At 43.0% G+C, this 15,538-nt stretch overlaps 2 protein-coding genes across 15 annotated transcripts in view; both read right to left on the bottom strand.

Moving 5' to 3' along the window:
* The window catches only part of cita (citron rho-interacting serine/threonine kinase a), a 66,260-nt gene extending 63,217 nt beyond the window's left edge, over nucleotides 1–3,043 (bottom strand). For both annotated transcript variants that reach the window (XM_062483099.1, XM_062483180.1), the window contains exons 1-4: nucleotides 2,916–3,043; nucleotides 2,014–2,139; nucleotides 965–1,103; nucleotides 469–644 (exon numbers count right to left, since the gene is read on the bottom strand). In XM_062483099.1, coding sequence (XP_062339083.1) covers nucleotides 469–644; nucleotides 965–1,103; nucleotides 2,014–2,115 — 417 coding nt within the window. In that variant the 5' untranslated portion in view covers nucleotides 2,116–2,139; nucleotides 2,916–3,043. The remainder of the gene's footprint in view (nucleotides 1–468; nucleotides 645–964; nucleotides 1,104–2,013; nucleotides 2,140–2,915) is intronic.
* A 2,475-nt stretch (nucleotides 3,044–5,518) lies between these two features.
* si:ch73-352p18.4 (inositol 1,4,5-triphosphate receptor associated 2) lies at nucleotides 5,519–14,457 on the bottom strand. Of its 13 annotated transcripts, none has more exons than XM_062446707.1 (15): nucleotides 14,090–14,454; nucleotides 12,511–12,616; nucleotides 12,043–12,106; nucleotides 11,879–11,945; nucleotides 11,669–11,741; nucleotides 11,471–11,501; nucleotides 11,086–11,226; nucleotides 10,706–10,837; nucleotides 10,346–10,490; nucleotides 9,882–9,928; nucleotides 8,712–8,762; nucleotides 8,383–8,480; nucleotides 7,411–7,506; nucleotides 6,812–6,958; nucleotides 5,519–6,099 (listed from the first exon to the last, which is right to left on the bottom strand). In XM_062446707.1, exons 3-15 carry the CDS (start codon nucleotides 12,052–12,054, stop codon nucleotides 5,937–5,939), a joined length of 1,203 nt encoding a protein of 400 aa, XP_062302691.1. In that variant the 5' UTR covers nucleotides 12,055–12,106; nucleotides 12,511–12,616; nucleotides 14,090–14,454; the 3' UTR covers nucleotides 5,519–5,936. The 13 variants fall into 13 exon arrangements, 11 of the variants coding, with proteins under 11 accessions (XP_062302691.1, XP_062302857.1, XP_062302604.1 ...); XM_062446873.1 differs by having other exon boundaries at nucleotides 7,411–7,461; XM_062446620.1 differs by having other exon boundaries at nucleotides 6,812–6,985; nucleotides 14,090–14,453.
* Nucleotides 14,458–15,538: the final 1,081 nt, after the last annotated feature.

Genomic DNA, 15,538 nt, shown 5'->3' with positions numbered 1-15,538 from the left:
AGCAAGTGGCTGAACTCTCTATTTAAAACTCCTGTTGTCAAACTTTTGGCAGAACTGTTAAGGTATTACAAATTCCCATTTGATCAATGTCTTTGTTTCTAAAAAGGATACCCATTGTTTACATGTATCCATTTAGCACACACTTTATACAAAGCGACATACAAATAGTGAAAATTGTAAGAGCAGCAGATAATCAAGAAACCAGAAGTCCACAGTTGTGAATTCTGACAAGACACAGTGCAACAATAACAAAATCTCAACTATACCGCTGCATAATTCTGCAAATAGGACAACACCAAATCTCAAGTGCAACATCAAAAATGGTGGAGGTGCAGTCCGTTCTGGCAAGATTTTTTAATATTTAGGAAAAAGACTTGTTTTTGCATTCTTGCACACCATACACAGCCACAACGTCAGATGTAGCATGAATTATATATTTATGTGTACAAATTAGGGCAATTTACTTACATTTCCCTGGGTCCTCAGAGAATCCTTGTCCATGACTTTCAGGGCACACACCTCCCCTGTGGAATTTTCCCGGACAACCTTCACTTCACCATAGCGTCCACGACCCACCAGCCCACAAACGTGAAAATCTTGCAGTCTGGGTTGCAACTCCTGTAACTCTGACACAACCTCTGAGACTGGAGGTCAGAAATGCACAAAAACACACACAAAGTTAGCAAAAACCTTTTGCAGAAATGAATAAGTATTTCCCCCTTCCTGATTAGCTCTTCACTGATAAGCTCTATACTGATTAGCTACGTCTGTAAACGCATTGAAACGCACGTCTTATGTAGTATTTTTAGGCTTTTAGATTCCCTTAAATCAAAAGTAAATAAAAACAAAGCCACATAACGATGTTATGTGGCTTATACTTAGGATTGCTAGACGGCCATGATTACAGACTACAGGCCACTGCCTCCATATATGATTAAGATCTAGTGTCATTACAAATGCTTACACTTTTTGACAAAGTTGGCGACATGTTCTATCTTCATTAGTTCCGAGGACGTGCACTCCTGGAACAGTAGAACCAGAGCGTCCAACAGCTCCTCCCGTCCAACACTTCCTCCATGCTGCCGCTGTAAGCTGGTTTTGCCCTAAAGGGAACATAAAACGTATTTCCATCAACTCACTGACATTGTGCTTTTGGGCATTTCACACCTTTGAAAACTTGGCCAAAGCAGAGCCACTGTTCATAAGTTTAACTTGGCAAACATTCTGGTGTCCCTCAGTGGCCAATATTGGCCTCCCAGACCCTCCAGCTGTAAGGGTCCATCAGCCTTGTGAGACAGCATCAGCCACCAAAGCTACACCATTTCAACACAGCGTGCATTGGTGCATGTCACAAGTAATACTTTTGTCTGTGTGTTATTCTCATGTAACTTAATTCAAAACATCCAGGTTCAAAGACCAATAATACATTTTACAATATTACGGTCCTATAAATTCAGCAATGCCAAGAATGCAGACTGAATTGCGGAATCCAGACATTAAATCTGAGATCTTAGATAAAGACAGCATTTTTTATTTTTATTATATCACCTTACCACTTTTATTTTATGGGGGGGAAACTAGAAATGTTTAAAAGAATCGTGAAATAATACAATGACAATTTTACAGGGCTCTACAATACCTTTAGGTTCAGTGCCAATAATGAATTATTATCTATCCCTCCATATGATCCGCCTCTGTGCCAAATTGTTTATCATGCACATCACTACATTGGCGAGACAGGGAACAGGGAGCATGATCTTTAAACATTAGAGGCTAGGCCATTTGTGGCATAAACACAGCATCAGTTTAACCAAAGACTCTGAAAACTCCCTCTCCAGAAAATAAAATTTCCTCTTCGCAACAAACACGATAGAGATGATGTGGAACAAAAATAGATTGCATAATATTAAGATTAACATTGTGTGCTTGTATAATTTCTGTGTCTACATCTTTTTGGTGAAATAGTAAATTGAATACATGCGAGGCGTGATCTCATCAGTAGACTATATTCACCTGCAGCAGATGATTCAGGCGGGAGCTTCGACTGGTGATGGGATCCACAGAGGGGGACTGTGTTCTCATGGTTCCTTGACTCACATGTTTGAATTTCAGCATTTTGATTTCTTGAGAGCTGATACCCTGGAAAAACAAAACAATCACAGCAGTAGGTGAGTAGATGTGGTCAGATGGAGGCTCTCTTAGGCATCCTCTGGAGCCAGGGATGTGCCCCAAGATGACCAGGAACCAGACATCGAGAGGGAGATGGATGTAGCTTGCAATTGCATTTAGGATGCAGGGTCTATGTTGGTAACATAAAAATATAGCAACAGTCTGAATTTCCAATGAATAACAAACGATCAGTATAAAGACGAAAGAGGTGCTCTGAACAACGTCCAAAAGTGTTTTCTCTCGAGTCAGATTGTGTCACTATCTTACACTAAATGACAGCTTTTATTGACGGCTTTTGAATTGAGAGACTATGAATATACTCGTTCATATTTTGATGTGGATGACGTAGTGCTTCTCTTAATAGCTGGCTAGCGGAGTCAATAACAGAAAGTCATAAAGTGCTACATACAAGCTTCAACAAGATATATAAAAATGTTATACCAAATTCCTCAAACGCTCCGTGTCCATTACTTTTTTATACTACGGACAATGTGGACATCATATACGAAAAATACTTATTCAATGTAAAGACGTCCATGTCATCTAAACTCAGCTAGTAGCGTTAGCTAGTCAGTTAACTAGCTCAAATGTACAGTACTGTAAATGGTTAGTGTTTATCTTGCAAATGTACAGTAGCTGTATAATATAAGCAATGTAGCCCCGCTGAAAGCCACGAACATAGCCTAACACTTAAATTTAATTGACAGTATTTTGTTCTTTCCTTTTCGAGAAGACGTCTCACTTACCAAATGGTCATGCACCCTTTCACGTCAAAATGTCTAGTTAATTTGAAAATCAAGCGTATACGCTTTCATGTTTTTCAAAATGTACATAAATGTGTCGTTAGATGAAACTTTCCTGATTGTCTTCTTCCGGTCAGTTTTCAATTTTTGCGCGTTCTCTGCTAACGTCACGCTGCTTCTTGTTTTGCTCTTCATGGCAGATGGCAACCAACATTCATGAAGTGCATCATCGCCACCTATTGTTTAGGAGTGTGAGGCCGGTGAAATACGTTGTCTCAATACAACCCCCCCCCCCCCACACACACACACACACACACAAAAAAAACAATAAAAAAATATATAATATAAAATAAACACTTATTAACTTCACCCTATTTTTCCGAAGACAGGAGAAAATAGTCCTACATTATGGAGGTCAAAACTAAATAGCCTATATAAATACATACATAATTACATAATTTATGTAGCTATATAATTCAATGCTTTATTGACACCATAAATAAATAAATCACAAATCACAAATTAAATAAGACACTAAATATATAAATGTCATCTCCTCTCTTCCAGCCATTGCTCCTCTCTTCCCCCTATAGCAAGAGCTATAGGGGTAATCAGAGCAATTTAAATCAGAGCCATTCTCCCTATTGTAATTCACCTTGCAGACTGGTTAGTGGGACAAGGTGGTCTGTCTGACCAGAGTAAAAAGAAGCTTGTTCTTTCCTTTTGTTCCGCTTTTGGCACTTCAAACAAGAGGATCATGTCCCTAAGCAGTGGCGGATTTAGGCATAGGCGACATGGGATTTAGGAATGCAGGGGCCCGCACCCCACCAAAAAATCAGAATGGTCAAATTTGCGCAAACAGTTTTCTTTCGCTCATTTGCACGTCACGTCAATGATATAATGTCACCGTGTGGAACTGTGGGGTCAATTCACCTGGTCGAGGTGGACGCCCTGATTCTACTTTTGGAAGTTAGGCAGGCTGCCTGCAGGTCTCCCACTCAGAAGTACGAGATGGGGAGGGGGCAGGGATAGGTTGGCCTCAGGTCTCCCCACTTGAAGCCTGAGGTATACGGGGGGAACGGGGAATCTATCTAATAGCGCACCTCTAACTTTGTACAGTAATGTAGGGTGACCAGATGTCCTCTTTTACCCGGGATTTTGACTCGTCGGATATTTGTGTTTCTCTGTGTCCTCTTTTTCACAAACTCAAATCTGGTCACCCTAAATAATGCAATTAGTAAAATCGGACACACTACGAAATACTACCAAATAAACCACAATTCATTCATAATACTGTGAATATAGGCCTACAGTTTTACTGACATATTATTGCATTTTTCCTGGTTTGTGCGAAATAGTGAAATCGTGAAAACCTTAAACCTTGTCCTTGTATTACCAGACTTACTGTAGGGGAGAAACATTTTGTATGCCCTCTTATCATTGTGTCTATGAATAATGTAGCTTGTATCATTTATAAACTGTCATTATGATAATTGCCAAAGCTTGTTTACACCTGTATAATCACATGTTGATTCTGTCCTGAAACAATCTTGAAAATGATATGCCATGAACTACATAGCTATTTCTTCAAATACTCATTTGGATTTCTTTCTTAAAAAGCTATTTCTTGAAGTGCACTATGGACCAAATCCTACAAATGTATTCCCAAAGTTTTGTTTTGAGGACCTCTTACATCTTTAGCATGATAGTGTAGCCGGTGTGTGGTGAAACTCACTCCTCAAGTATGTAACAGGCCACCCGCGACAAAGAATTACTAGCTTTTCGTTGGCGTAGTTGGTAGTGGTGGTGCTTGGGAAGTCAGAGGTGGTAGTTTCGACTCCTGGTCGGAGCGGACAGTTGCCCGTATGCCTCTGACGGAGCTTGCAAGACCATGTCTGTTACAATAGCACCAGGAAATCTGTGTGATGCACTCATTTCAACAAAGCAAAGGCTACCACCTTTCAAGGTTAAATTTGAAATGTTTTTTTTTTATTGTTATGTTAGAAAATACATTGTGTAAGGCTGGGTGTCACCCCACCTCTCATATGCTGTTGGATAGAGTCTCTACTTGATGGGTCTCACACCTCATTGTGTAACTTATTGTTATATGTTGATAAGTAAAGATGTCAAGATGTGGTCTGATTGGTTGTTCTACAGACAATAGTTGGACATTTGGACAAGAGAATTGTGAAGCATTGTTCTGTGGATTCTTGAGGGCTTCTCCTCAGCTCTGGCTTCTTCTACTCATTCTACTTACTCACCTCTTCTCTCTCTGATTTACAATAATCATGGTAGAGTAGGTAAGAGTCAAAACCTTCATTTTGTAACACGTTTGCCATGTAATTGATTTCATTCATTTGCAATGTTATTAATATCTATTTCATTTAACTTTACTTTGACCATTCATGCTCTGATGTAACCAATAGACTAAAATAACTGTAATTCCAGCATATTTGGTTAATACCAAATATAATACACACGCAGTATAGTTTGGGCTGTTTGGCCAATATTAAACCCCCCTACAGTTGTGTATTTTTTTAATTGTTATTTTAATTGTTATTATTATTATTATCCATGTTTATTATCAGACCAAGTTATTACTTAACTCGTGAAGACAGTCAATTTTTATGACAGGAAAATGCAGAAGAAAAATGAAATTTTCATACAGCCAAACATGACATCTGTAACAATGTCCATCTATGAATGTCTTTGACAAACACCATATGGGTTCATCACTTGTTAGTTTAATGAGCCTTACCCAACCAGATCAGGCCAAGCACATTAGAACTGACAAAATCTTCACTAAGCCATTCATCAGCTTCAGTTACATATCACCCCACTCATTCCATTCAAGCAGGCTGTGTTTTTAGGAGACCACATTGTACTAGTCAAAACCAGCAGCCACCTCTGAGTAATTAGGATTTAAGTGATAACAGTAGTAGTTCTACAGCCAGTGTTGTATCCCATGGGACCATGTGAAGTCTCTCCATCCTTAGTATCTCACAGAAGTGTTGAACGTAGCTCTCAGATGGCAGTGTGTCCATTCCGGTGGGAATATGCAAATCCCCAATGAAGAGACAAAACAATCCACAGGAAACAGAGGAGGAAGAAGGCCAGGACCAATAGAATACAGCATAGAAGGGACAGCCAAGACTGTAGAGGGCGTTGTTGTGTTGGTATAACCGACCTGGAGGGAGAGAGAGAGAGGGTGGGAGAGAGTCTGAGACCTAGAACATCATTGACATTCCTTGCAACTGTAACATCAATATAGTCCTCTCCATATGACAATGTCCTTAACTCTTTAATACAGAAATACAAGACAGGATTATAAATCACACCACAGAGAAACATCACAATCCAACTGTTCCTGACCAGGTTTTCCACCCAGCTGTTCATCCAGGCCACGGCGCTCACTCATCTCAACTTCTCCCTTCTCACCAGCTCATCCAGGGTGCAGTTGTCCATCTGCCCAACCTTCCTTCCTGGTTCTCACAGACCACGCCCCCACTGAGGTCAAACCCTTGACCCTGACCTTCATTAATTCCAAAAATGCACCTTCTAACAGCCTTCCTCAACTAATGACTTGATCTACGGTCGCCGTACACAGCACTTATCTTTACATTACATATTAAGATATCTATAAAATTCACCTTTTTGTGTATGCTGTATTTGAGATGTGTACAGTATGTGGTTGTACTGTCTTGGGACACAGACTGCACTTGTTGGCTTGTTAGTCGTTGCTTGCGCAGAAGAGTACATTTTGACTGTGGCAGGCAGCAACAGCAAAGTGCACACTTACCATGGAGTGATCTTCGTGCCATGTTGTAAAGTGGGTGTGCAGCCACTGAGACTTGTGTTAAATGAAGGGACAACAATGTTGACAGACTACCAAGACTCACTGGTCCACAGAGACAGAGTCAGATGAGCTGAGCTGGCTGAGCTCCTCCGTGCTTCTTGCCCCTGGCCGTGGTGGTGACCTGGTGGTCGACTCCTTGACCTCTGCCTCCTCTGTGCTCCCCTCCCACTCCTGGATCGCTGACTTCCGCCTGTGACGGAGAGCCATGGGCCGAGAACTGTCATGGACACACAGGTTTGACATTTTTGATTTTCTTTTTTTGGGCACCGAGCAACATACAATTAGTGTATATAGAAGCAGCAGAAAATCAAGCATCAAAAGTGTGTAGTTCTAATTTGCTGGTCAGAGCCCATGAAATAGGTAGACGTGCACACACAAACATGGATGAACCTGACAATGTATAGAACACACCAACACATGACTATACAACAATGCTTTCAGGATAACTGAATATTAAGGATGGGAGCTGTTTAGTGGTGAAGCATTTGATTGCATGTGAAGAGGTGGTAGGTTCAAATACCCCCTAAGTAAGTTGCTTTGGATACAAGTGTCTGCCAAATGAATCCAGTACTGTTACATTTTTATTGAAGAGGGCAGAATTGGTCTTTGTTCGCGCAGAAGGAGAGGTGAGAGGTGGGCTACCTGGGGTCGTTGTCGTCCTCCAGGCTCTGGGTGCTCTGGGAGGAGTTCTGTCTGAGGAGAAAGGAGCGCTCTGCTGGGGAGTGGGAGGGACTGGGGCTTTAAACACAGAATGAAACACTGTTGTCCTAGAAACTGTAGAAGCAAAACATACATCACAGATTACTAATCTAAACCCATTTATACACATACGTGGAAGAACAAACATTCAACTAAGGCCAAGGACTTGGTGTGGTTTGCTAGTCCCTGACATGAACTGTTTTGATATGATGGCAGAGAATAAAGTATGATAATAAAAGAATAGTAGTCTGTCTAAAGTTTTGACATGTGTAGGCTATGTACCATTACCGTCAGCACAAATAGACAAATGACAAATCTCAGACATTGGTGAGAGTCGATGGCACCGATCTTTACAACTGTTCAACTATTCTGAATGTCCTCTACTGTGTACTGTACTATGCACTGTACTATACTCTACAGTGTACTGTACTGTACTCTACTGTGTACTGTACTGTACTGTACTGTGTACTGTACTATACTCTACAGTGTACTGTACTGTACTCTACTGTGTACTGTACTATACTCTACTGTGATCATTGACTTTAATCACAATAGATGGTTTATCTTGCTAGCGTTCTTTTCATTTCAGCCAACAAAAAGCTTACGCTCCCATCATTTGATATTTCTCATGCCAAGGGAGGTGTGTGACGAATGTTGTAATGTTAAGTCATAGTGTGTTTAGTGAGTATATCACGGCCAAATACAATTATGTATGTTATGTATTATACTCCTTTAATACAGGGTGGTTTGGGTGTGTTGTGGTGCTCTCACTGTTTTATCTAAGGAGTCTAAAGCCAGCCCAGGAGTTATATATTTACTAATCTATGTATAGATTTAAAACACTTTTTAAATACACATACAAAAACTGAAATGTCGGAGATGCAACATTCTAACTCCTTTGCTTGGTGACGTTACCTGGTGGTGTGTGAGACAGCGTCCTCTGTTGGCCCCTGGCTGTCTGTGTCTCCACCGGCCCTGCAGCCCTCCATGAACCTGACCTCCAGGTCACTGAGCTGGAGCAGAGAAGAGACCAGCTTCAGGGACGTGATAGACCATAGTAATACATATATGTACACCAGTCACACTTCCTCCGATGATCGTAAATGTAACATGTATTTTAAACATGATTAATATAAATATTATTATTATTTTGATTAAAATCTTGTAACATATTAAACAATGTCATCACATTCAGTTCCATTTTGCGGTGCATACACAAGTGGAGATAGATAATGAGTGGTTACCTGTGCTTGTGTCGGTAGAAGTGTAACACTGACTCTCCTTCTCATGAGGTGCTGGATAAGAGGGGATGAGTCAGGGTCAGAGGTGCAGGAATAAGAAACAAGCTAAGGCATAATACACTGGTGTCATTATAGTCCTATTCTGTGAAGCTTGGCTCCGCTTCACTTCTAGTAATACACCCATGTTGCCAACGGTAACGCAGCTTGAGAAGAAAACAGAGGTGCACATCAGGCCAATCAGATCGATCTTTCATTCCATTTGTACCTCAGTCTGTGTACCTTGTAAAGATGACTACAGGAGCCAGTGTTACCTCAGTATGTGTACCTTGTAGAGATGACTACAGGAGCCAGTGTTACCTCAGTATGTGTAACTTGTAGAGATGACTACAGGAGCCAGTGTTACCTCAGTATGTGTACCTTGTAGAGATGACTACAGGAGCCAGTGTTACCTCAGTATGTGTAACTTGTAGAGATGACTACAGGAGCCAGTGTTACCTCAGTATGTGTACCTTGTAAAGATGACTACAGGAGCCAGTGTTACCTCAGTATGTGTAACTTGTAGAGATGACTACAGGAGCCAGTGTTACCTCAGTATGTGTAACTTGTAGAGATGACTACAGGAGCCAGTGTTACCTCAGCATGTGTACCTTGTAGAGATGACTACAGGAGCCAGTGTTACCTCAGTATGTGTAACTTGTAGAGATGACTACAGGAGCCAGTGTTACCTCAGTATTATGACACCAGTGTATTAATCAATTTTGAGTGGCATCAAAGAATAGGAGAATACAAATGTTCCCTGCTGGGTGGGTCGCCCACATGGCTGGCTGGCCCAGTGCAGAGAGCTGTTTTCTTCTCACACTGCCATTGGAAAACTGGAGGCAAACTGCTCTACTCATAGAACTGAAGCTACATAAATGTATTATTAAATGTAATATAATAAATACATATTAAGTTGTTTGTCTTAACAACTTGGCGTCATCTACTGTAGCAACACCACTTCATGTAACACTTACAACTGTCTGTCGGTGAAATAATTAAGTGTTGGAAAGGGAGGGACCAATTGAGTTATTAATGTCAACACACCCATTTAAATGCAACTAAAAAGTCTACTTGTGAATTTAAATCACAGGCATGGAGTATGTAACTCATACATGTAGAATGACAGGGAGCTACCTGCTGGGACCCCTGTCGTACAAACAACTGTCGGACATCTCCATCCTCTGAAAGGGACAACAAGACAGAGTCAATAGAAACAACAGCCAACAACAACAAAAACTGTGAACATCAACGAAGTTTCCTACCCATGCTGTCAGCAAATGTAGGTAAAGCTGGCCACAATTTACCTGCCGAGTCATCATTTATCTAACCTCGACAGCTGAATTCGCAAGATCACGGCTACACAAGAATCTATCTTGCCAATCCCAATTTGTTTGTGCCCCAGTGGTCGGACCAATCAGCGTCTTGTGATGAACTACTGGCAGCTACGGGCGTGATTGAAGTTAGTCAGTAACAGACAGATCCAATCACCTAGCAAATTTTGGGGGAATAGTGCCTGCTTTTTGTCAAACCGTTTCCAGGGAAAGTTTCCCAGATGGTTGTGTGTAACAAATTACCTGGCGAGTCAGGTTACCAGTTACCTGCTGAGTCACTGTGGATCCTTCCTCGGCAGCGGTGCAGCAGCTTCCTGGTCTCCTGCAGCTGAACGTTGTGGGCGGAGTGACGCAGTCTCAGGTGCTGCATGTGGGTCTGCATGAGCTCTACAGAGCAGCTCACACGAGCCTCCTGGGGAACCAACACACCTGTCAATCCCTCCATCCTTCCAGCCCAACTCAGATCTCAATCCCTCCATCCTTCCAGCCCAACACACCTTTGAATCCCTCCATCCATTCAGTTCATACAATGTGATACATACAATATGAAGACCCAGTTGTACTGCGTGAGGTCATGAAACATGATACATCCCAGCCAGGTGCTTCCCGTGGACGTTGTGGGCTGACCTGGTGCACGGCCCCCAGCATCTCAGCAGTGCTGATGATGTCCTCCATGCTGCCCAGCACCGTGTCAAGACTAGTGTCAATACAGCTCAGCATGTGGGACCTCTCACTGTCAGCACACCTGCCTCTCAGAGCCTGCAGGGGAGACGGGGGACATGGTAACACACCTGCATGACCATCAAAACGATTACGGCAAACATTGTCAAAGCACCATATACCACCCACACTCATACAAACATAAACTGGCATTCCACACACCCTACCCACTCACATATACCCCCCCTCAACCCCAACATGCACACTGGCCCCCCTCCTCCCCCCTCCTCCCCCCTCCTCCCCCCCTCCTCCCCCCCCTCCTCCCCCCCCTCCTCCCCCAGGCTGACCTCCAGAGAGTCCCTGGCGCGCTGCAGTTCCAGGGTGAGGTTCTCCTGGGCTATGACGCGGTCATGCTCCTCAGCCTGCAGCCGCTGGCTCAGAGTGTACTGGTCACAGCGGAACGCCATCGCCAGCTTCGAGAACTCGCTCTGGGGGGGAGGGGGGCGGGGGGAGGGAGGGAGGGCAAGGGGGGAGGGAGGAGGGGGAAAGAGAGGGCGGTCGAAGGTATGTCTGGATGAATGTGGAATGTTGGCAGAGATAATACTGTGACACTTGTATTGTTTCTTTAAGAGGCTCAATAACTGTGTGTGTTAGGTGCAATTTGCCCTCAAACTATGATTGTAACATGTCTCTACGTACAACCCTGTGAGTATACTTAGTAACAGGAATCACCTCCACTTCCTCTTCAGTCATATCTGCCCCACTGCAAGCATTTGGGGGTGGGGGGGAGTGAAAGAAGAAGGGGGAAGAGAAGTGAGGGAGGGACGCAATGAATGGTGCAGAGGAGAGGGATGAGGGGCTGTGTTAAGTAAATAATTTGGAGAACATTCAAATTACACATTGCAAACAGAAATCAGAAAGTGTTTTTACCTGGTGAGTCCAAGTCTCTCCAGTATAGGTAGGTCGTCCCAGGCCACAGCCAACTTGTCACTAGGACAAGGTTCTGAGGAGAGAAGAGGAGAGGGAGGAAGGAAGCAGCTCATTTGAACCTGCAGCCAAACAAGTCTGACTAAACAACTCGCGGTTCTCATAGGTTCAAGTACTTCCTTATACCCACAGTGAGCCAATGAGACAGCCTACCTTCATCGCTGTCGTCGCTGTCTCCCAGTATTCCAGCATATTCGCACTGGGCGCTCTCGTGAGGGAGCTGGAGACATTGAGTAGTGGTCAGCTGTCAGTCTACTCCCCACCTCAGTAAAAAAAAACTCCTATTGAATGTGTGATTTGACAGCACTGCAACTTACCTGAGCACTCATGATCCCGTCTTCACACGGAGGCACAGTAGGTAAGATGAACGTCTATTTTCACCTGCACTGTCGCCAGTTTGTTTGTGCGCTTTTCAGTGTGAGAGAGACAAAGGACTTGTCACAGCTAAATACATCTGCAGTGGACAGTGAGAGACGGGCGGGCATCATTCAACAGATGGACGGAGGAAGATGAACAGTTGTACTGAAAATGCAGTTTTACCCACAGAGGAGACAAAGCGATGTGGGAGTGTGTGTGTGTGTGTGTGTGTAGCAGAGGAGGAGTGATAAATAGAAAGCTTATGAATGGACAGGCACCTAAGAGGGACTAACAGAACACGTCACAATAAAATAAGCACATGCTTTTCAAAACAGTAGCTCTAAAACAATGACATTGACATTCATAATCAGCACACATTACTTCAAGCTATAATAAGCCTTTTTTTATTTTAGAACATAGTAACATACCGTCATGTTTTTTTAGAGACTGCTCATCACATCAACCATGAAAATGGCAGCTTCAACAAGATGTCTCTTCAGAAGCTGTAACACGGTCAACTGCTGTTTTCTCCCTCTTTATACAGAAACCACAAAAGTGCGAAAAATTCATATAAAGAGTTGTGACAGACCAGCAGTACTAAATGATTCTGTCCAATACAGTGACTTGCAAAAGTATTCAACCCCCTGACAATTCTCTCTTGAAACTGAATTGCAGTTTTTTATAAACACTGCTTAAATCGTAATCTGCTTTAAATTTGAAATCAACTGTAGCAAGGCAACATTGTTTTTATGCTGGGAAATGTGAACATATTTAACAATGCTGCTTGCATTGCAAGTATTCAGCCCCACAAATAAATAATTGGTACAGTCACCTATTGCTGCAATACCATTTTTAAGTATGTTCCTTCAGTACCATCTTTGCACAAAATTGGAGTGATTCTTGGCAGAGATGTTCAGTTTGGTTTGACAATGCTTGTAGGCCACAACATTCACTTACTGTTCCAAATTCTACAGAACCTATAAATAATGTAACATTGGTGTATGTGGTGCTAACCTAATTTAACCGGTGTAGATCAGTTAAACTCACTCCTCAGGTATGTATACAGGCCACCCGTACCAGCGAATCAGTAGCTTTTAGTTGGCGTAGCTGGTAGTGGTCGCACTTGAGATGTCGGAGGTGGCGGGTTTGTTCCCAAGTGCAGGCAAACATCAACCGAGTGTACCTCCAAAGGGGGTGCGGCCACGTCTGTTACACTAACACTGGTGTGACGTTAACCTAACACTGGTCTGTGACATTAACCTAACACTGGTGTGTGACATTAACCTAACACTGGTGTGTGTGTGACGCTAACCTAACACTGGTGTGACACTAACCTAACACTGGTGTGTGACGCTAACCTAACACTGGTGTGACACTAACCTAACATGGTGTGACGTTAACCTAACACTGGTGTGTGACATTAACCTAACACTGGTGTGTGTGTGACGGTAACCTAACACTGGTGTGTGTGTGACGGTAACCTAACACTGGTGTAAACCCTGGCTCTGGGCAAACCGTCCCAGTGGCAGCATCATGCTGGGCTTCTCACCATCAGGGCTTCAGGCTCCTAAACAAACCTTTGGAGAAAATGCACCTTTCAGCAGGACAACGATCCCAAGGACGTCATTGGAGTGGCCAAGGACAACAAAAAACGTATCTCCTAGCGACCCAGTCAAAGTCCTGATCTTAATCTCATTGACAAAATGTTGTCCAACCAACCTGAACAAACAGGAGCAAATCTATCAAGAGGACAGAGCCATAATCACTCTACCTGTGAAAAGCAGACACACTTACCACAAAAAAACTTAATACAAGGCACTTTACATGGACGGGCATGCCACCATCTGAATAGTCCAGTTTCAGATCCAAAATGAGCTATAACACATTTCCTGAGAACGTAAAACTGTAAACCATAGCAAACAATGGTATGAAAAAAGAACGATTTAGAACATAGTTCACAAAATCCCCAAAAAGCCAATACAGTCTTGACCTCAAAAATGACTTTACCTGATTTGATGAAAGGATTTGACAGTCTGTAAAATTGAGATCTGTTCATCTCTGTAGGAGAGACGCCATGGAGATGAAGAGTTTCACCCGTCCTCACAGTTCCCCAGACATCTGTTAGAGTTCCCACAAGCTGTGCCTCGTCATACTGATATCGTCTCTTTCCATGTCAAACACACACACACCAGTAGCAGCTTACACAACCCTAAGGTCCTGTAACGGATGCAAGAACACCCCACAGTAGACACACACTGTGAAAAAAGCCTGTGTAGCCTAGGCCAATATTATGTCTACCAAAAACTTTAGTTCCCCCAAAGGAACACAGAAATATGAAAATTATGGAGCCAAGGTCATTCTAGCCCTGACTCTTGTCGTCTCCTGCTCCTGCTGAAGAGAGATAATCTCATTAAGTGTCATGGCAGCTCAGTACCCGTCTCGCCTCCTGTCTCAGATTAAAGACGTGACCCCAGTCAACAGGCACAAACCAGTCGATTGGTGCTTTAGTTCTTCCATGTAAGTTTGCTTGTTTTATAAAAATGTTGGGATTTAGGATTACATAAGAAAAACTGTAGTCGATCCATGACCTTGTGTGAGTTGAAAAAGCAACCTCCAACCTGATTCCCCAAACCAAATCTAATATGTGTTAGAGCTCTGTAAATGTAAAATATCAGTTTACAGCAGTTTTACTGCCACTAAATTCTATGTAGACATTAAACATACACTAATGGGGAGTCAGGTGGCTGAGCGGTTAGGGAGTTGGGCTAGTAATCTGAAGGTTACAGGTTCGATTCCACGCTGTGCCAAATGACGTTGTGTCCTTGGGCAAGGCACTTCACCATACTTGCCTCGGGGAGAATGTCCCTGTACTTACTGTAAGTCGCTCTGGATAAGAGCGTCTGCTAAATAACTAAATGTCTAAATGTAATGGATACATCTGTGTTTTGAGACTGCAAATGCCACAGCCAGATTTGCATCACTTTAAGATCTACCATTCAGTAACCCCATGGGTCCTGTGGACAGGTGCACTATCCCCCTGGAAGAGACCGCTCCCCTTCAGGACAGAAGTGTTTCATCACCGAACGGGTGGAGATCACTAACAATCATTTAGTTTGGATTTGCAGTGATCCTGTAGGCTCTAGCATGCAGGCCTGTCCCACTACCTTGGTGCCAAATACAGTATGCAGTCACCCATGTGTCACCCATGTGTTAAGAATATGGTGATGGAGAATGAATGTTACATTTACATTTTACATTTAGTCATTTAGCAGACGCTCTTATCCAGAGCAACTTACAGTAAGTACAGGGACATTCCCCCGAGGCAAGTAGGGTGAAGTGCCTTGCCCAAGGACACAACGTCAGTTGGCATGACCAGGAATCGAACTGGCAACCTTCGGATTACTATCCCGATTCCCTCACCGCTCAGCCACCTGACTACCTGTTACCGTATGGCTG

The sequence above is a fragment of the Osmerus eperlanus genome, chromosome 1 (assembly GCF_963692335.1).
Source record: "Osmerus eperlanus chromosome 1, fOsmEpe2.1, whole genome shotgun sequence".
Classification (NCBI taxonomy): domain Eukaryota; kingdom Metazoa; phylum Chordata; class Actinopteri; order Osmeriformes; family Osmeridae; genus Osmerus; species Osmerus eperlanus.
This window is presented reverse-complemented; position numbering and strand designations above follow the sequence as displayed.

What these genes read in the sequence shown, in the direction of transcription:
- si:ch73-352p18.4 (XM_062446443.1), bottom strand. An exon ending in GAGAGACTTGGACTCACCAG is followed by an intron (nt 11,502 to 11,668) that starts GTAAAAACACTT and finishes AAATGCTTGCAG; the next exon opens with TGGGGCAGATATGACTGAAG. An exon ending in GATCCACAGTGACTCAGCAG is followed by an intron (nt 9,929 to 10,345) that starts GTAACTGGTAAC and finishes TGTCCCTTTCAG; the next exon opens with AGGATGGAGATGTCCGACAG.